This window comes from Telmatherina bonti (assembly GCF_933228915.1).
Source record: "Telmatherina bonti genome assembly, chromosome: 1".
NCBI classification, from domain to species: Eukaryota; Metazoa; Chordata; class Actinopteri; order Atheriniformes; family Telmatherinidae; genus Telmatherina; species Telmatherina bonti.
The window spans coordinates 32,236,220-32,257,455 of NC_136619.1; the positions used below are offsets into that span (position 1 = coordinate 32,236,220).

At 36.8% G+C, this 21,236-nt stretch overlaps 4 protein-coding genes across 5 annotated transcripts; 2 read left to right on the forward strand and 2 right to left on the reverse strand.

Annotated features, from left to right (window-relative positions):
- Positions 1 to 65: 65 nt before the first annotated feature.
- On the forward strand, positions 66 to 2,487 carry LOC306755273 (AP-1 complex subunit sigma-2-like; the record flags this gene model as incomplete). Its single annotated transcript, XM_079239598.1, has 4 exons — positions 66 to 244; positions 1,270 to 1,378; positions 1,468 to 1,605; positions 2,352 to 2,487. 4 exons carry the CDS (start codon positions 66 to 68, stop codon positions 2,397 to 2,399), a joined length of 474 nt encoding a protein of 157 aa, XP_079095724.1. The 3' UTR covers positions 2,400 to 2,487.
- A 1,772-nt stretch (positions 2,488 to 4,259) lies between these two features.
- Positions 4,260 to 8,615, reverse strand: zrsr2 (zinc finger (CCCH type), RNA-binding motif and serine/arginine rich 2). The gene is made up of 11 exons (XM_079239587.1): positions 8,359 to 8,615; positions 8,016 to 8,095; positions 7,826 to 7,904; positions 7,623 to 7,731; positions 7,020 to 7,106; positions 6,520 to 6,558; positions 6,237 to 6,367; positions 5,895 to 6,108; positions 5,448 to 5,503; positions 5,245 to 5,354; positions 4,260 to 5,156 (listed from the first exon to the last, which is right to left on the reverse strand). Exons 1-11 carry the CDS (start codon positions 8,400 to 8,402, stop codon positions 4,270 to 4,272), a joined length of 1,836 nt encoding a protein of 611 aa, XP_079095713.1. The 5' UTR covers positions 8,403 to 8,615; the 3' UTR covers positions 4,260 to 4,269.
- A 743-nt stretch (positions 8,616 to 9,358) lies between these two features.
- Positions 9,359 to 14,771, reverse strand: LOC306757331 (transmembrane 6 superfamily member 1-like). Its single transcript, XM_079242355.1, has 10 exons — positions 14,488 to 14,771; positions 14,279 to 14,382; positions 13,935 to 14,036; positions 13,748 to 13,847; positions 13,499 to 13,581; positions 13,157 to 13,275; positions 12,158 to 12,262; positions 11,979 to 12,071; positions 11,575 to 11,694; positions 9,359 to 9,861 (listed from the first exon to the last, which is right to left on the reverse strand). The coding sequence occupies exons 1-10, from the start codon at positions 14,577 to 14,579 to the stop codon at positions 9,670 to 9,672; spliced, it is 1,110 nt and encodes a 369-aa protein (XP_079098481.1). The 5' UTR covers positions 14,580 to 14,771; the 3' UTR covers positions 9,359 to 9,669.
- Positions 14,772 to 15,523: 752 nt separating this feature from the next.
- Positions 15,524 to 20,991, forward strand: LOC306766786 (BTB/POZ domain-containing protein 1-like). 2 transcript variants are annotated; one of them, XM_079254627.1, is made up of 8 exons: positions 15,524 to 16,065; positions 16,983 to 17,139; positions 17,391 to 17,496; positions 17,577 to 17,774; positions 18,011 to 18,203; positions 18,304 to 18,391; positions 19,946 to 20,092; positions 20,204 to 20,991. In XM_079254627.1, exons 1-8 carry the CDS (start codon positions 15,653 to 15,655, stop codon positions 20,360 to 20,362), a joined length of 1,461 nt encoding a protein of 486 aa, XP_079110753.1. In that variant the 5' UTR covers positions 15,524 to 15,652; the 3' UTR covers positions 20,363 to 20,991. The 2 variants fall into 2 exon arrangements, with proteins under 2 accessions (XP_079110753.1, XP_079110754.1); XM_079254628.1 differs by having other exon boundaries at positions 18,074 to 18,203.
- Positions 20,992 to 21,236: the final 245 nt, after the last annotated feature.

Consider the following 21,236-nt stretch of genomic DNA (forward strand, 5'->3'; position numbering starts at 1 on the left):
TGTATTTCAAATATGTTAACTAATTGTGTAAACCATGGATAACTCCGCTGAACTCCCTTCCATAGATGCAGTTCATGCTGCTGTTCAGCCGGCAGGGAAAGCTGCGCTTACAGAAATGGTATGTTCCTCTCTCTGACAAGGAGAGAAAGAAGATTTCCAGAGATCTTGTTCAAACCATTCTGGCTCGGAAGCCCAAGATGTGCAGCTTCTTGGAATGGAGAGACCTCAAGATTGTGTACAAAAGGTAGTTGGTTAAGAGACATTTAAATCCTTGCACTCCTTGTGTTGTTTTACCTTTGATATTTACAGTGTGACTTGGTTTTGAGATGGCATGGTGCCGCATAAAACTTGGACACACACTCCTATGCCATCTTATACAAATGGATTAACATGCTGCAGAGATGCACTTTTACAGTCCTTTTTTTTTTTTATAACTGAGGCTTGCAGGAGAAGATTTAAGTATGGTGATTGCCTGTTGTTTTTTTAGCCCTGTTCTGAACTTGCTTCTCCAGAGAGCAGACTTTAAAGTTTACATAATTATCAGGTTTATAAGTATCAGACCTGCAAATAGTTTTGACAGTTACATAGCTTTTGTTTGTTTTTAAGTTTTTGTTAAATATTAACTTAGTAATATGATGTATTTCCATTTGGTTTGCTTTATCAAAAATTGATTCTGTTTTAAAGGAAAATAGTTTTCCACCTTTTTTATTTTATTAAGCTCTAGAGCTGAACATTTTGTTAATTTATTTTATTATGTTTTTTTTTGTTGTTTTTTTTTATGATTAATTTAGCAAACAGCACATTATTATAAATGCCAAAGTCAAGTTGGTTACCCTGACTTCACATACTTTATTATTATTATTATTATTATTATTATTATTATTATTAATAAAGGTGCATTTCTATTTGAATGATACACTTTTTTTGTTTTGAACAAAAGCAGTGCTGCAAAAGCAGCAGTCTTACTAAGAAAAAACAAACACTATTAAACAAGGAATGATAACTTGGTGATGGAGCCCTGAAGTGCTGTGTGATTGTTATACACAAAGAATTTCCTGTTTTGTTTTTTTTTCTTTGTCTTCATGTATAGTTTAGTGCAAAAAGGTGTAGGTTTATAAAGATACAAATTAATACAGTGGTAATTTTGTAAGAATTTTCTGTTTTCGTGTATATGGTATTTTAATCTTTTTTTTTTTTTTTTTTTAGCATTTTCAAGCTTGCAATGTGAAAACTGGCAATCCACATCTTCACCTTTCTGCTCTTTATTAGATATGCCAGCCTCTACTTCTGTTGTGCAGTAGAGGATCAAGATAATGAGTTGATCACTCTGGAGATCATCCATCGATATGTGGAGCTGCTGGACAAATATTTTGGCAGCGTGAGTCTCATAATGCCACATATAGAGACCAAAGTTACCACAGGAAATTGTTATTTATGCAGGACAACATGTTATTGTTTAATTTACAGGTTTGTGAGCTGGATATTATTTTCAACTTTGAGAAGGCCTACTTTATCCTGGATGAGTTCCTGCTGGGTGGAGAAGCCCAAGAAACATCAAAGAAAAATGTCCTGAAGGCCATTGAGCAGGCCGACCTGCTGCAGGAGGTGAGATCAGGTCATAAGCAGCACACAGATTAACCCATTTGACAAACTAATCACTATCAAGTAAAATTAGCAAGGAGTGTGGCCTCATTTTAGTGACTTATGATAACTAACGATGATTAACCTTTCAGTGCTTTTTATCATTTGGTTTATCCAAAAGGTGGAAACTTAAAAATTGGAGGAAATAAAGAAAACGAGTGATTCCTACATCTAAAAGTGATGTCTGCTCACTTTATTTTGATGAAGCACAAGCTGTGAGGTGTTAACATCTCTTCAGTTTTAAAAATACTAAAAGCAGTTATGAGTGCATTTATTTCATATGCTGTCTTAATCTTTATTTAAGATTAGTACCTTTTGTTTTTAAAGCTTTAGCTTTTTAGGCTACGTTAGTTTCCCTCAGCACTGCATTAAGCAGGATAGATGTCACATGTTGACGCATTACTTTTTTCACCTTGCGCCCATCTGCACCTGCTTTCAGCTGTTTATTCTAAGCCTGCAACACTCAATCAAAATCTCTCCTCTGTATGTGAGTGTGCTGTCCTCCATGTTTACGTTGCTATGTGTGGTCACAGATTCTGTTTATTTTTAGCAAAGCATGCTGTACTATTGTTGTAAGGACATGGCTGAATATTCTGGCCTATAACTGTATGACTCATATAGTTCAATTGTAATTATAACTGGCACTTTGCCGTGCTAAATTTTTACAGGTTAACAACTGCAAAGGACATTTTTGTTTTCTTTTTCTGTAGGAGGCTGAGGCCCCACGGAGCGTCTTAGAGGAAATTGGGCTGACATAGATCATCGTCCTGCCTCTCGTTTCTCACAGATGCAGACCTGGCCAACTTTATGTCTCTATTGTGTCTTTTCCTGTTTATGTGTCAGTGCTGTATGTATTTAATCACCTCAAATGTACTGTATTATTACATATTGTACTATTCTGTAATGTCTTTTCAGTGTGGTGCCAACTGTGGCTGTGTGTTTTCTGTGTGCAAGATTCCTCATTGTATTCAGCAGTACTTAGTGTGCATCCCTCCCCCAAACTTCCTGCACTCTGCAGAGAACAATGTAGCACCAACATGACCACTTTAGTGTTTTATTCAGACCGTAAATCGTCACAAGTTGTGAAATTGCACACAGTATTCTGCTTCAAGTGCTGTCAGTGCCTCTCAGGTGTTACCATTACCTCTGAAGTTAATGCAATTTTTAGCTGTTCTCAACGGATCCTCAATGCACACTTGTAGTCTTTTGTTACAGCAAAAACATGTGATTGAGTTAGTAGGTTTAAAACAAAATAATTAATATGAAGAACTGGGATTAAAGATTTGACAGATTTATGTAAAATGTAAACAGGAAAGTATCCTTCTGTCTTTTGCTCACCACCTCAAACATAAAGCATGGTAACACTAAGAGGCACCCGCTTGCGGATGTGCTCTTCAGAGGATCACTGACACTCTTACAGTCACCTTCATACGTGGGTAGGCAATACCCCACAAATGAAGCAAAATCAAACAATAAACCCATAATCGTCAGTGTTAATGTTAAATAGCTTTTTTTGTGTTATGTGATTTTCTTTTTTCCAGAAGTGAATACATTCAAACTGAACATACATGTAGGTTTGATGAGGGCATCTCCCCTGTAAATTGTGTTGTTTGCTAAAATGTTGGTCTATATTTTCCTTTTGCTACACAAACACAAACAATGGCAAACTTATCAACCTATTGTGATAACTTTTAGGTTACTCCTGCCTGTAGTTTATTGCCAGGATTGTGACCCAAATAAGAAGCACTACTTCATACTCCAGAATAACATCTTGGCTAACTATTAGAAAAACATATGACCAAAGAACACTGTGTTCAACCTTCTCAATGGTGTCTATAGAAGGCTTAACATGGAAGACAAAACGGATTTTAAACAGCAGGTTAAGTGTTAAAGGGGTATTTGGCTGTAACTTACCAGTATTATGTCATATTTCCTGCAAGTTACTCGAACGGGTCTGAGTTTCTTCATGGATGAAGAAAGAAAGCAGATGAAGAGCACATATCAACTACATAATCATCACTGTCAACTTGTTCAAATACTAGTGAGATGCAGGAAAATAAGCCAACTTTATCTGAAAAGTTCATCCCAAACTGTGATTGTTTATTTTTAATCTGCAATCTCAAGACCATAAGAGATGATGTTTACCATTCATAAGGCATTATTGAACAATTTTTTATTTGACCTTAATCACTTTATTTTAATTCAACACTGCCAACAGTTTTTTTTTTCTTCTATTTGACTGTAATTAACAATAAATGTATGAAAAAACACTTGACGTTTCCTGTTTTTACTCCTTGACAATCATGGACTGCAGCAGCTCACATGAATGAGTGCTTAAATGAAGCAACACAAACCATTTTCCAAATGCAAATTCTTTACATATGTATGAGCTGACAAGTGTTTCCAAGCTATGTATAAAACAATTCTCATGTTAATGTATAGATCATATTGCATTTAATGTGGATATCAGATGTGTTGTCGCATCCACTGGATGAACATGACTTTTATAGATCATCTATTGGTATTAAACTATAATCTGATGCACAAGGTATAGTAGCAGGAAATACTAAATTGGGCAGTTTCAGACCCATCAACATATTTAGCCACTATTTCCAAATACTGGAGCCACTAAGAAAAACCATTGTCAGGGATTCCAGTCAGCTCGCTTATGACTTCACAGTTTGCCAGTTCACTTTTCACCTCTGAACTTGAGTTAATTTCATTAACACATTTTTCCTGAGTCATCTCTGTATTATTTGTGTCTCGACTGGGACTTTGTGCTGAAGGATCCTCCATGGTCTCATCTCCTGACTCGTTCTCCTTTTCTGACTCTTCGGATGAAGCGGTCACATCAGGCGTGTGGCTTTTCTTCTTGCGTTTCTTCTTGCTCTTTTTGCTTTTCTTGGAATGTTTGTGGCGGTGTGTTTTGCTGTCTTTAATTTCCTCAGAGTTCTTGGGGCTCTTCTCTTTACTTTGCTTCTGTCTTTTCTTCTCTTTGCTTGTGCTCCTTGACTTCTCTCTTGCTTCTATGTGTGTGTCTTCATCTCTGTTAACTCTTTCTTCACTCTTATATTTATGCTCTTTATTATTTCTTCTTCCCGTTCTCAGCCTGTGTTGCTCTTCATCCTTCCCTCTGCTCCTCGACCTGTCTCTACTTCGGCTTCGACGTCTCTCTGTCCTGCTCTCACTGTGTCTGCATCTGGATGACCTTTTGTCTTCTCTTTGTTGGTGGGAGGCTGTCCTCTCTCTGCTCCTGCTTCGCCTTCTGTCCTCCCCTCTTCTGCTATGAGATCTCTCTGATCTTCTCTCTGGACTTCTGCTGTGGCGACGCTGCCTCCACGATCGCTCTCTGTGTCGCTCTGAGTGCCACCCGTCTCTGTGACTTCCCCTGACGCTACGATCGGGAGAGATGCGCAGATCCCTGTCGGCCTCCCAGAATTCATTCCCGGGGTTTCGAAATACATGTAAGAAGTTGCAGTGTTTTCCTTTTGGGCACCTCTGTCTGTCAAACAGTCCTAAGAGGGAAAACACAAGCACCTGAGAAGGTAAATCAAAATTTCAATGACATTCTGCTAAAACAGTACCAGCAAAGATGTTCTTTACCACATATGGCATTCTTCCACCGCGTAACAGGACATATCTCACAGTGAAGCTGCCGGCCTGCATACCACCTTCCATTAAACTTGATGAAAGCTTCTTTGCAATGTTCCTCTCTGGACAAACAACCAGGAACAAAAGTATCAAGATTTTATGATATTTAACTATTCGTAATCGAAGAAAAACTGAATAATCAAAAGATGCCTTACGTTTCAAACTGAATGTAAACATTTCCTCTCAGGTGAGGTTCATAATTGCAGCAGACCTATGAGAGCAAAGGGTATCAGTTACAGCATATTTTCATCCAGGGATGGACAGGGATGATTGAAGCTGTTAAATGGCTTTCTCTCTGATTATTCTGTAACACCTTTCTGAAAAATCAACTTTTCACCCTGTTAAAAAACCCCTCCCAATGACATCTCAAAATGTACTTTCCAATAATCTATATGTATAATATACTTTATATATGTCTGTGTGTATATATATATATATATATACACACACACACACATGTATATATATATATATATATATGTATTTAAATTCTTTTTTTTTTTTAAATCTCCAATAAAGGACATTGATTTGTACCAGTATGTACAGACAAGATGGCAGATAGAAATCTGTGACTTTTAGACAGCTGGTTGACCTAACCTCACCTTAAACTGAACCACCTTGCCGACACTCTTGAACTCTGGCAGTACATCATGGTAGAACTCGAGGAAAGACTCATGCAGCTCCTCCTCGCTATGCTCCAAACAAGCATCCATGTCGTAATCATCACGCCGCAGTTCCTCCATTCCAAAGGTTCTGAACATACCACGAACCATCAGAGTCGGGCTGGCTGTGGGATAAACGTGCTTCCGAGAACATCTGCACAGGGAAAAGATCTCCTTGGTGTGAAATACTGCTGCCTAAATAAGATGGGGTTTTTTTTTCAATCCAACCAGGAAAAATAACAAGAACAGTATATAATTAAAAAAAAATTTAAAAAAGGGTACCTTTCTCCAAATCTGCATGCTCCAGTTTTAAGGAAGAAAGGACAGTTTGCTATGTCACGTTCTGTTCCAAAGTTCTCTGAATTTACAGTCCCAGGAGCCTCAGGATTCATCCATGGTCCTTTGTTGTCAAGCTGAAAATGAGGGTGTACAAAACTTATAAGCAGAATGGCAAGCTATACATTTTAACTTTTACCAGGTCGAAATAGCTATTATGGACACAAAATTCTACACAAGTTTGGTGAAATGCTTCCTGCTGTGTTATATGACATCAGTGTGTTTATACCTGATTTTCAGCTTCATCCAACATTTTCTGAACAGCCTCCTACAAATGGTGTAAAGACACGGCTGGTGAAAATGTGAAGACGGCAACATACTGCAGAGTGTCTGTTACTGTGGGTTAAGACCACATTCACGCAGGCCCATAGGCATGATAAATAATTGTGTTGTAGCAGGTATCAATGAAAGACTTCTGGACCGATATTAGAGTCTCGTCACACAATGTAAAAGATACATCCTTTCTGTGAGAGATGAAGGTGTTGTGACGGTTTTTCTCTTTGAGTGTATCTTAGTTAAGGAGTAGGACGGCTGCTTGTGCCACTCAGTCAAGGAAAGGTTTAAACATTTACAAAACAAAAACACATTTCACAAAAACATTTAGATGCTGAGATGTTTAACTGTGATAATCTTGATCTATTTTTTTTTAATTAACAGTCTAAATACTCCTAAGAAAGTAGAAGAGGATATATTTTCTTTTTGTTTCTATCCTCCTGGAGTCCGCTTCACCTCTCTGTCCCGCTTCTCCTGCTGCTTCTGCTCTTTTTCCTCCTGTTCTCTCTTCTGCTGGGACTCCCATTCCTCCTTTATCAACCTCTGAAAAGAATACAAAAACACATAAAGACAATTAATTGATTATATTTTGCTGAACAATTGTGCACATAAATGCACCAACTACCTTTGTAGATTCCCTAACATGCAAAGCAGTTTAAACTAAATATTTTATGTTCATTTGTCAGAAATGATTTACATGTGCAAAAAACATGCTTTTTATTACACAGTTGTATATACAGCAGCCAAATAGGTCAAAATACACTGCAGTTCTTGTGTTCTTTGTATCCGTGACAACACAGACAAAGCTCCTGAATGGTAACAACTTATAGTTGGGTATGGTTGCTCTAATGTATTTGGATGCAATGGGAAGATTAAGGAAAAGTTCCAAAATGATCTTATAAGTCTTTTGCAAATCATTACAAAAATATTTCACATTTTTGAGAACTGTTTACTCAGCCTTCGTTAGTGATGGATTCTTGCATCAATGGGTTGTTTGCCAACACTTTTAAACTTTCAAAAGACTGATGTCTATCTTCTCCTATTAAAAAGGCAGATTACCTCCTCCTCTTCTTTTCTTTTCCTTGCAGTTTCCTCCTTCTCTAATCTATGTTTAAACTCTTCCTGGGCCAGTCTCTCCCTCTCTAGCCATTCTTCATGTAGCCGCAGCCTGGGGTAAACAAATCATACACAATCATACACGATCCAGTCAACTTAGTTTGCAGTCGTCGCATAATTTGCAGCTGGAAGACAGTAGTGAGTACCTTTCTTCCTCAGCAGCACCATTATCCTCACAATCACCATCAGTTCCATCCTCGTCTTCTTCAGGTTCATCTTTAAGATCTTTAACAAGGTAAATGCTGTGATGAGTATGAAAGCACCGCAAAATACAACACAAAAAAAGTTCCATATAGTATACTCAGTCAGCCATCAACAGGACAGTTTTCATCCTACCGGACTCTCTGGCTTTGGCGAGAGCTTGGCGTTTGCGTTTTCTTCTCTCTTTCCTCAGTGCAGCTCTACGTTGTTTATGACTGAGATAAGTTGAAACAATAATTATGGAGTGGTAAACGTAGGGCTAAGCAAAACGATTTCGCGGAATACACAGTATGACACCAGAATAAAACATGTGAAATACTGCAATGGTGTCGTGGGAATGAAGGTAAGCATTATATCAAATTAGCCAAATAATTCAAAAGTATCATTACCGTAACTTGCATTTAATATGGTTTTTAATCGTTTTCTCAAATTAATATGATCAGTAAGTTAGTCATACGTGATTAAATAAGATACTGACCTTAAAACAGGAGTAGAAATTACTGCGGGAATGGAAGCTGCCATTATAGGCAGGTGACTAGTTAGCTTGATCCTCTACAGTAAGCACATTAATCTACTTTTAACTGATTTATTTTGTTTAATAAGTGTTCCTCATGTATGCATCAGCTGGGGCTACACTGTCCCAACTGGCAAAATGTTTCCCGTTTCAACTGGCTTGTCAGAAAAGAGCCGCAAATATGTCCGTTTGTGATATCAATGTGTTAGCTACACGCTGAGTTGTTATGCTACTAGAAGGAAGATGGAGACCACTACTTCCGGTTCGCACTGATTATTCTGTCCGGTGAACAAATTATTCTTTTCTAAGTCAATTATTCATTCCATATGAACATAATAATAATAATAATAATAATGATGATGATGATAATAATAATAATAATAATAATAATCTATGTTTTTATTTACATGAAAAACTGTATCCGTCATTTCTGGTGATAATCTAGATTTCTACTGGAGAAATAATATCAAATGTATAAAAAAAAAAAAAAAGAATTTATAGTATAAATATTTTTCAGCTATCCAGAACGTTTTGTTGATTTTGTACATTCATTGCAGTAATTGTGACACTTAAACCTCAAACACTCTGCTTTATTTTACTTATTTTATGTGCAGCGCTTTGTCATTATTTTATTTTTATTTTTTATCTCTGAAAGGCGCTCTATAAATACATTTTAACTTTACTTACCATTTTAAAAGTAAAACTACATTGTCCAAAATAATTTTATATTAATTAAAACCTTAAAACTGTGAGTAATTCAGAGTATGGCAATATTAAATAAATTTTGATTACCATATGATTTAGCACTGTATAATGTATTTGTCTCATTTTATAAAACACGGAAATATAAATGAATTCTTTATTGGTTAACCAGTTGCCAAAGTAGCATTGCAAATAAACATCTGTGTGGAGAAAAAGTACATTTTTGTAAGCAAGACAGAGAGAGAGAGAATAAGAGCAAATGAAGTACTTCCCATGCCTATGTGACCGTTTTTTTATTCTAGCCACACACACACAAACACACACTTATAACGTTTTTTTATTTATATTCACTTTTTTTTTTTTTAGAATAAGCAGCATAACATAAACTAAAAGTTTGTTTGCTTTGTCATGTATTGAACAATTTCACTTGGCTGTCATTAATGTAAGAAATAGAAGATCCCTTTGCAAAAAATGGAAATTAGCTATAAGAAGTGCTTTTCTTTCCAAGTATGTCTAGCCTTTTTCAATCACATTTGACACCTGTTGCACTCTGTGTTTCTTTGAAATGCTGATTCATTCATTCTTTTTCTCTTCCATGGGCCTGAGGAAGAAATCTGGCTGAGTGCAGCAGCGGTAGCACAGAACCTGAGGCAGCAGAGCGTACAGGACATTGACCAACAAAAAGACAGGCTGGCTGTCAGCAGGCACTCTGTAGGAGAACGGAGTCCGAGTGTGAAGAGATGCACCAATATGAGAGAACTGGGCCTGTTAAGTGAAGCAGGAAAACAAATGTTGAATGGAATTTAGTCTTTTGACATCACTTGCTCTTACATCATTCTTAATATATTTAAATTAATTTTGTGCAGCTAATATAGCTCATACTGTATGGCCCACACTGTAGCTGTATTGTGATACCATGTCATAAAGTGGGAAAAAAGTTTTTCCTTTAACATGAAAAAAAATCTGACAATGACATTTAATGCAACATTTACTTCTATTGTGGATTCAGAACTATTTTTCTTTTCTATTTATAATGAGACCTACCAGAAAGCTAGAGTCTTAAACAAATGCATCTCCATGTTATCAAAATAAATAATGATGCAAACTAGATTTAACAGTTTGTAAAAAAAAAAAAACCATCAAAAGAAAACAACAGATTGTGTAATTGTTACAGGATGAGTCATTGCTTTCTAGTGTTACCTCATCAGCAAAGAACTTCAAACTACTCAACTGATTATTGCATTATCTTTTCACAGAAAGTCACAGGCACACTTCATAGCAACCCAGGTGCCAAGAGCATCAGCTCTTCTATTTATAGTCAGGCTAAACAGCTGACATTTCAGTGAACACTACCAATACCACCATTCCTCTTGGTCTGAAGTCAGCTTCTGCCCTTAGTCCAACTTGAGTGACTTGCCAGCCTGCAGCTCAAACACAATAGCTGCTTTGTATGGTGGAGATGAGATTGGAGTGCTAGCTGCTCACGCCAACCTCCAGAATTTCCATTTTTAGATGTTAATAGATGTCTCTGTTCTGCTGATTCACCCCATAGCTGATCATGTACAGCCACTGTTGACACCAAGGAACACAAACTACAAAGTTTAATCACTAACCACTGAGAAAAAGGTTTAGTAGTAAGCCCAATGATGATGTCACGAGATTTTGCTCTTTACTCTCCTAAAAATAAACTAGGAAAATCACAGCACTAAACAGTACTAAATCGCTTATAGGTTTAATTTTGAGATGTAAATGGAACAAAATTAAGGTAAAATCTATCTGTTGACACAGATACACTTTAGTAAGCCCACATGAAAAACTGATGGTCTGACTATTTTTAGTTAGACCAAAGAGGCCAGCCCTACATTCACAAATGTTTCTGACTGAGTGATGAAATGACACCACTGTTTAGCCTTCTGAGTACTGGAGTTTTCCAGTTGGCTGATACTGGAAGATGGGCAGCAACATTGCAGTTACATCAAAAATTTGTGGCACTTTTCGTCTCAGGGACTACTCTCTAGGAACTGAAATATTCCAGCTCTCTTCTACTGCATTCAAGCTACTGTGGCTCACTGTATAAGTTTTTCTTTTTGTATCTATCATAACATAACATGATGATAGGAGTAGATTGACTATCATACCTCCTAAAACACTGAACAAAACAGAGGAAACATAACATCTTCTGTATGTATGATTTTAGCCATGAATAACCAGGATTTCACTCAACAGGAACCATCTGTAAGACATTAGCTATGCACAACAGCAGGCGTAGATGAAACCATGCTTTTGTAGGAGAGCAAGGTATAAATATTGTGTTTCTCTGTTAATTAGGGAAATGTTTCAATGTTTCTTAGGTTAGAAGATGCTGCAGACTTACATGATGCCTATATTGACATTTTAGTCCCATTCTGCTGTTTGAATGAATCTGCCAGGTTACACCTGCTTACAAGCTGAGCAGAAGGAATGATGAGCAGTACGTACCTGTGCCAGCGCACCTGAGTGAACAAGGGTTAGATCTGGCATCCATTCACATCCTGGGACCAACAGCCCATACAGGGCGATAATGTAGTACGGTCCAGAATACAGCAAGCTCACCAGCATCTGACAAATACAGTTTTCTGCTTTAGTGATTGAGCTTATGACAGGATTCGAGCAGGGATCCTGAATCTTAGTCCTCAAGGGCTGGTGTCCTGCAAGTTTTCCAAGTGACCCTGTTGGAACACACCTGTCTCAGACTCAGACAAGTTCTACACATGTCTGCTAAATATGCATTGATTTGAAACAGGTGTGTTGCAGTGGGGACATTTGGAAAACCTGCAGGACCCCGGCCCTCGAGGACCAGGATTGAGGATCCCTGTCTTAGAGTTTTAATGACACTGAGGTACCTGAACTTTTGGATAAGCTGTAGGATCTTTCAGGTATGGTTCATACTGTTGAGTGTAGTCTTGACACCATTTGCTGGAACAATCCAGGGCAATCTCAAACACAAACATGGGTACTAAAGATTAGGGTGTTATTCTACAGGTGTGTATGTGGATTAGTGTATCATTTCAGGGTTTCTTACCAGGCCTCTAAAGATACAGAATGCCAGTTCTGAGATGAGAGAGATGATGTACAGCAAATCCAGAGGTCTATTGAGCAAGTTTTTCTTCTGAGCTTCCTTAATATTCTGCAAACAATTTATTTGAGTTAGGAAGTATGCATCGATTGTTTCTGTAATATTTTTTAATGCACTTGTGAAAATTTGTTGAAATTTATGAAAAATAATAAGAAACTCTCAATATTCGAATTATTTCTGCATTATGATGCTATCTAGACTGCAGTAAAAACATTACGTTGCACAACAATAATTTCTACATTTGTAAAAAATATTGTTACATTACTTTTTTTTATTTTAAACAGTAAGATCAATTACCCTTCTGTTAGATTCAATTAATACATACTTGGATAAAAGTCCTGATTTTTATAATGCTGTCTTATAATCCTTTCCTTTCCACTCTTTATTAATATCTGTCTTGTCCTGTTCAGGATAGTGGGAGCCAAGAGTCAATCCAACCGTGCTAACTACTATACTGCCAATGTAAAAGCTAATCCTCGTTGTAGATAGAAGGAATAGGCTGAGGTATCCCCCAAAAAAATATACTGGACTGAACAATCAATGTCTTATTGAGTGATAGATCCTTGCCAGAGTGCCTGAACATTATTAAAAGCAGTGTGGACTCATCTTGACAGGAAAGAAAAGAAGAGCTTTTGAAAATCTTTCAAGAAGCCAGGAGAACCATTTCTGAAGACTAGATATTACAAGAAAGTTTCCCTAGAGTTCAAACTATTTGAAAAAATAAAGGTAGTTATGCCAAATATTGACTTTCAAGCTTATTATAATTGCACAAACTCTTCTTTGTCTCATATGCTGTATTATTTTCTATTCCTCATCCTTTCGGTCAACATCAAAGGGATGAAGGGTATTTCAAAATCCTTGGATGGTACCTAAAGCAGAAATTATTTCCTGATAAGAATGGAATAAGACAGTTTTACTCATTTATTGACAAATCAAGTTGCTTACTGTTAACTTTACATCACGCGTAGAAGGTTGACTAAAGATGCGGAAGCAAGCCCACAGAGACACGCATATATAAAGCATATAGAGAACGAAGAGGGAACTAACTTGAGTCCCATATTTTCCTGAGGGAAGACAAAACAACATATAACATTAGAAAAGCCGAAATAGTAGAAGTAGCACTGAGTAGAAGTACAATTTTTTCAGTTCTAGAAGATAGATATACAAAAATATTAGGACTATTTAGGACTATTGTCATATTCTCAAGTGAACTAAATAATAGGGGGTCAGTTTAGACAGCACTACACAAACCATCTAAAAGCATCCCATTATTTTTAGTGTACTTACCCACAGCATTCCCAAGAATGTAGACTATGGTGTGCATGAGAAAAGAGCCCACCCAGTAGAGTCCAATGGCTCGGTAACTATCCCTGTGCAAACCACGTAACACTGCCATTGTCAAAGTCAGATGGACATAGATAGGTGGATTAGATAGATAGATAGATAGATAGATAGATAGATAGATAGATAGATAGATAGATAGATAGATAGATAGATAGATAGATAGATAGATAGATAGATAGATATAGATCTTACCCCCATGTAATGGCAGCAATCATGAGCAGATACATGAGATAATGCACACAACCATCCCAATAGGAGATCATGTGCCCATGAGCTGTATTAATATGTGGCTCTGCCTGAAACACATGGTAGATTTCTCAGTAAAATATGTTGGTGAAAACATTTAGGGCAACTAACAACTGAGAAAAGAACACACGACTTGCCTCCTTGAGGTAAAATGTGACAAATCCATCAATGATATTGTCTTGCTCCAGTCCAATGATCAGATTCACCACACTGAGGAATGCATACACTGCATACACTGCACAAATACATTCATACACTTTAAAGTTGGTGGCTAACTAAAAGATGCATTTTGATTTCAGATGGATAGACTTGCAAATGTATCTCATAAAGAAATAATATGAACCAATCTTTAACATTTTAAGGGGAAAAGCATGCCATCTTTGAAAATGTGAACATAAATACATTTTGAGTTAAAATTGAGATAAACTTTGTGATTTCCACAAAAAAAAAAAAAAAAATGCATTTGCCAATAAATACCATAGAAAAGAGGGTCAACTGGAGCCTTTTTCTTCATCATAAAACAGGCTGAGATGACAAGGATTAAGACCGCCGTCCATCCAGCGAAGAAGAACGCTTCAGCACTGAATGTAAGGAGACATTTTAAGTATTTTAAGTATGTTTGAGAACTTTCGAGTCATATGAAATACTCCTTAACTGGTAATGAAAGAAGACATATTTCCCTTCACCTGTTGTTGTAGATGAGAGAGTTGAAGAAATAGCAGATAGGGATGGACATCAAGGAGAGCACAAACACCCCTGTTCCTGGAGACGCACTCATTGCTGGTCTTGGGCGACGGATTTAAGCAATCTGGTCAGACAGTTATGAGAAAATAATAATTACAACAAATATATTTTAATCAGCTGAAAAACAGTCTGGTTTAGTCCGATTCATATCCCAAAAATATTATGGAAAGTCACGTTGAGTCTGGAAAAGTAAACAAGCCATCAGCTTGCACATCAGATGCATGCTCCGTCTTGTCTATGGTCTTTCTGCCTCTCTCTCATTTTCTCTCTTTCTCTTCCTCTCTTCCTCTATCGCTCACTAAAATGTGTGCCCACTTGCACATTCCCAAACAGTCATGCAGACTGTGAAAGATAACGATGTTTTACGTTAAGAAAATTTCTCCAACACTTGATTTTTCCCAGGAAACTAAGAACATTAAAATGTTTTATTTTTATCTTTATTACCTATAAATGTATCATTCAAAGTGTAAATACTGACATCTGGCGGTTAACTAGGAAACAGCAAGCAGGAGGATAACCTGCGTGAGTGTGTGTGTGTGTGTGTGTGCGTGTTTGTTGTTGTTGTGTGTGTGTGTATATATATATATATATATATATATATATATATATATATATATATATATATATATATATATATATATATATATATATACATGTGTGTGTGTGTTTATTTCCTCAAAAACAACTTCCTGTTCAAAACCAGTGCTACGGTAATATATTTTATCAGGGACTCCCAAATAGCCAGATTCTGATCTGGACACAATAAAGTACATACAATAGTTTTTTTTTTCTTCAATTAAAATTGTTTTTTGTTTTTTTTAATACGACAAAACAAACAAAAATGTGTGTTGAAAACAACTGAATTAACCAAGTGACGTCTTTGTTAACTTCTAGTTGAACAATAAAGTTTGAAAGGAAACCACTCTTTGGATAAAGTGCGCATGCGTCGTATCAGCAGCTTTAGCCATAGCAAAACATGAGCGATGGCCTGTAGCGAGATGGATACGACGTAAATAAATAACGTCGTTATTTTAGGGTCTATACACGGTCATATAACGGGCTGTTTTTTTTAGGAATAAATTAAAGAGAGCACAACCAGTAGTCGTTATGGCGACTGGGAGCGGCAACAGTGGACTGGCGTCAAACCATGACGGTCAGGAGGCTGCATGTAACGCGGCTGAGTGCGGAGCAGCAGCGCTGGCTAACATGCCAGCATCGGGTCCGACTCCGTCCGCCTCTCCACCGGGGCTCGGCCTTCACAGGGAGCCCATGTACAACTGGCAGGCGACAAAAAGCTCATTAAAGGAGCGCTTCGCTTTCCTCTTCAACAACGAACTGCTAAGTGACGTCAGGTTCATCGTAGGGAAAGGCAGACAGGCCCAGAGGATACCGGCTCATAAATTCGTCCTCGCAGCTGGTAGTGCCGTGTTTGATGCCATGTTTAACGGAGGGATGGCCACGACTTCGGCTGAAATAGAGCTCCCTGATGTGGAGCCAGCAGCCTTCCTCGCCCTGCTCAGGTAGATGGGACAGGTGATCCCCTTGCACATTGCTGAAATGATCAAATCTCAGCATCTACCAACATGCAATACTAGCAGATCTGTTCCCCATCATCTATTGATGATTATGTAACATCCAAGTGTTATTTGTTATTAATCTTTGTATAAATTAATTACAGTACCTGTCAAAGTAGTTTACGAATTCATAGCATGTTTGCTGCCACACGCCAAAAAATACCCAGATTTTTGCTTTGTATTTGTAAACAACAGCAAAAGTTGTTTACCTGTATGCTCTAATGCGTTATATTCATAACCATGTTCCCTTTTTATATACTTAACAATACTTTGAACAAAACTTTGAAAAAAAAAAGAAATCTACTGATTTTCCTTTTACTGTCAACTAAAACAAGCAAGTTAAATATGTTGCTTCTTTTTTTAAAAAAAATATAAGCAAGTCTGATAAATGAATAATAAAAAGCTTGTGAATTGCCAGTTTATCGTATATTTGTCAATTTCATCGGTATCATGAATATAGAATGCACATGATAGTTGTATTATAAGCTGATCTCAACAAAAGGATGTTCTTTAATTTGTCTATTTGATGATTAAATAAAAATGCTAATAGTGTATTTGGTAGATTTATCTAATTGTTAGAATGATTATGAAATACATTATACAATCATCACAATTATTTACAATTACAATCAAGATGTTATAGATTTGTTCATTATAAAAGGCTCCCTTACAAGTAGAAACACAGGGTTTTTTTGTATATGTAGCTGCAAGAAAATACTGAGGTTTAACAATGTCTTATATGTGAATATCAATTAAAAATGACATTTTTCATTTTTAAATTAAAAATTGACTAAGTTTTGACTGAATTTATTTAACAACAAAAAAACCTGACTTACTTTTTTTCTTTTGTTTCTGCTGTTCAGGTTTCTATATTCTGACGAGGTCCATATCGGTCCAGAAACTGTGATGACAACTTTATATACAGCTAAGAAATACGCTGTCCCTGCTCTGGAGGGTCACTGTGTGGAGTTCCTCACCAAGCACCTCAGAGCTGATAACGCATTCATGCTTCTCACTCAGGTTATTGTTAGCCTCCACACCTAAGTTGTTAACATAAAAACGGCTTGACAGTGAACTGTGTGAACTTTTCTTTCTTATAAATATGCAATTTATTAAACTAATCTAATACACTGATTAGTATAAGGTGAAGCTTTGTCATTGTTTGCCGCTTTCTAAAATACAACAATTCACCATTTGATGCATTTTAATTTAAATGACCAAATTTGACTACTACAGCCTAGCATGGTATGTTTTTGTGCTTTTATCCACAGGCGAGATTGTTTGATGAGCCTCAGCTTGCCAGCCTCTGCTTAGACACAATAGACAAAAGTACTGCAGATGCAATAAACGCAGAGGGCTTCACAGATATTGACCTCGGTATGTGAGCATTTGCACAGCTTATATTTCAACAATTATTTCTATACGTGAAATGATAAATGTTTTGTGTGTTTGTGTAGATACCTTATGTGCAGTGTTAGAGAGAGACACACTCAGCATCAGGGAGAACCGTCTGTTTGAAGCCGTGGTACGCTGGGCAGAGGCAGAGTGTTACAGACAACAGCTTCCCCCGACATCGGAGAACAAGCAGAAGGTTCTGGGGAAAGCCCTCCCGCTCATCCGCTTCCCGCTCATGACTGTTGAAGAGTTTGCAGCCGGTAAGTGTAGCGTTATATTTTCTTCTTTCTTTTTCAAACTGATGTGTTTATATATATATATATGTATATATATATATATATATATATATATATATATATATATATATATATATATATTCTCTTGTTTTAATCATTTTGACTAGTTGAGCCATCACTAAGCACATTCATCATGTTCCTTCTGTGTCCATACAACTCAAACCACCGAAACCAGTTTGATATTTTTTCTTGTGCAACAGGGCCTGCCCAGTCTGGAATATTGTTCGATCGGGAGGTGGTAAATCTTTTTTTACACTTTACAGTAAACCCCAAACCACGGGTCGACTACATTGACAGGCCTCGCTGCTGCCTCAGAGGGGAGGAGTGCAGCATTAATAGATTCCAGCAGGTTGAGAGTCGATGGGGGTACAGTGGCACCAGCGACAGAATCAGGTGAGGTACAGTAGCTGTCATGAGGTGTTCGCTTGAGCAAACTAAAGTCAGTGGAATTTTTCAAATTGTTTTTCTTTTCTGTTTTTTTCCCCCTCTGTAGATTCAATGTTAATAGACGAATATCCATAGTGGGTTTTGGCCTTTATGGTTCAATACATGGACCCACTGACTATCAGGTCAACATACAGGTAAGACCTGATATTGCCATTGACATACTCTTAATAGCTGTGGGTTTTTATGTAGTTATAAAAGAGGGTATCCGTCTGCATCACTGTTCCATTAAAACAACATAGACATAGTGGCCAAATATAAGAAATGGCTGCCACTGCTATTCATGAGAAAGAGAATATAACAAGTTAATATCACCATAAAATTAAAGCTGCTTTCAACAGAGGTCTTTGTGATCTAGCAAAAAATTTGTGAACTACATGCTATAATATCTGGATATAGAATGGTATTATATATACACCTCTTTAGTACTTCTGAAAGCACATAAATGTTTTTATTTTTACAGCATTTTAAGATTTGTCAGTGAAATTAGGGTGACAATAAAGCCAGTCAATATTTTAGTTTTAAGTAGTTTAATTGTTTTAATTTAAATCAGACTTTTGTAATTTAAGATGTACTCAGGATTAAATTATAATGTAGAATCCACCATACAGTGCAGTCATGAGATAGTTAAATTGTCAGAGTTACAACTTTAACCTCTTACAGTAAGTAAGCATTTTTCCATTGGCTCTTTGCATTTATAACAGTGGTAAAATATTTGACTATAAATCTAGAGATTAAGATTAGAAAGGCAGGTTAGGAGCGTGATTCAACTGTTCATCCAAACCCTGATAATGCTGCATTCATTTGGCAGGTGCTTTTTTATCATAAACTAAATCTGAAAATATTTTAAGCAAGGCTTTAAATATAAAGTAGAGATTTAATTTTTAAAATGCATCCATCAAATACATTACAGTAATGATAAAGAACAATATTTAAGATTCAAGACGAGACTCATATCTGAAATACCCCCTTTGGCAAAGCAAAATCTGCTGTCATGATGCTGGACAGGTGAGATTAAAACATTAAAAAAATGTTACTAATTAGTTGTCATGTCCACATAATGTCAACCATGTAACTTAGGAAAAGTTACAAAGACTTGACAATACTTTATGTGGTCTCAATTATAAGAGAAACCTATTTGTCTTTCCTCTTTGCATAAGAATGTTTTTTTTAAAAAGTCACACAGTAGCTCTTTCCTTTTTTTTTTGGTCCAGTTTTTTTGGTTTTGAGACATTTGAAGTGGTCATTAATACAGCTGTCTCTTCTACCCCCAAGTGTGTCGACCACATGCCAGAAGAGATTACATTAATTCCCTTTATTTATAGTTATTAGGATAACTGAATACCTCTTTTAGTCTGTTTTTATGTTTGTATGTTTCAGGAATATAAACCCACTGTTTTTATTTACCTAAACATTACTCAAAAAAGTCATTTTGTTATAATATAAGCAGATTTTTTCCACTATGAATCTAAACCTGGCAATGGTTTACTTCTAATTAGAAACTGGCCCAAAGTTCACATCAGTGAAACAAAATAGTAGTTTTAAGCATGTGCTAACAGATGTTATTACATTTAATTTAGATCTTTATTAACCAGGCCAAATTTCTAATGTCATCAAGGGCAAGTTAGCTGTCAGGAATACTGTGGATTATTCTTATTAACCTTTGTGCTTCTGGTTTTCTCCTGGTTTAGATCATAGAGAGCGACAAACGCATTACACTGGGCCAGAATGACACAGGATTCAGCTGTGATGGCACAGCAAACACCTTTCGTGTGATGTTCAAAGAGCCTGTGGAAATCCTGCCCAATGTCAGCTACACTGCATGTGCCACCTTAAAGGTCAGTCGGCATTTGCTGTGTTTAAAATATGAATATATATACACACAAAAATATCACTGTTAAAATGGCCTGCAAGCTTTGGATTAATTTGTACTTAAATTTGCATCTCAGGGTCCGGACTCACACTACGGCACTAAAGGGTTGAAGAAAGTGACCCAGGAATCAGCAACAGGGACCAAGACAACATTCTTGTTTTTTAGCTCTCCTGGAAATAACAACGGAACATCAGTAGAAGACGGGCAGATACCAGAGATCATTTACTATACCTAAACACAACAGATTGCCACACAGGTACAATAAACCAGGGAGACCTCAGACTACTGGATAGACTGGACTGCTAAACATGACTGTTGTGCCTCAGGATTCCCTGGAATGACGAATGTGTACACTTGAGCGTGTGTGTGTATGTGTTGTATGTAAGAGTTTGTGTATAAGATAGTGCTGTACATACATTATGAGGAATGTGGAAAGATCTGTGGGAAAATCACAGCTCTGAGGGTTGAATGAGCTTTTGGGGCAAAAACCAAATTTTCACTTGTAAATGATCTGAATACCGATGTCTCGTCTAATATTCTATACTGAACAAGTAAAACTAAAAAGACAGCTACCAGCAATGCCAGTTTGTGTTTGATGCATTAATTGAAAGTATAATAATGTGCATATTTTTTACTGTGCACCATTGTCATTTATTCAGCAGCTGTCCCCAAGTACTTTATTTCTGCATTATATAAAAGCATTATGTCTGTTGTGATTTTGTCAGTGGTACATTCTGTAACTTATTACTTCATGTTTACTTAGCACTTCAGTAATATGTAAACTAAACGGGGAGGAGGGGGGCCTTTCCTTAAATATATTGGGAAAAAAAGTCTATTTTTAGCTTTTTGACAATAAAATGTGGTATGTCCAAAGTTTGCTTCTTTTGATGAATTCAAGAGGAGATTCCCAGAGTCTCTCATGTTTACATTCTAATATCTGTCACTAGGTGATGCCATATACCTAATCTGGGGATGTATCAGCATTTAGAGCTATACTATTCAGCTCTCACCCACAAGGACTGCAGCCCTGCATGTTTTCAATGTATTCCAGCTCCAGCACACCAGATTCAAATTAATGACTCATTGTGAAGAACTTCATAGGCTGGAAC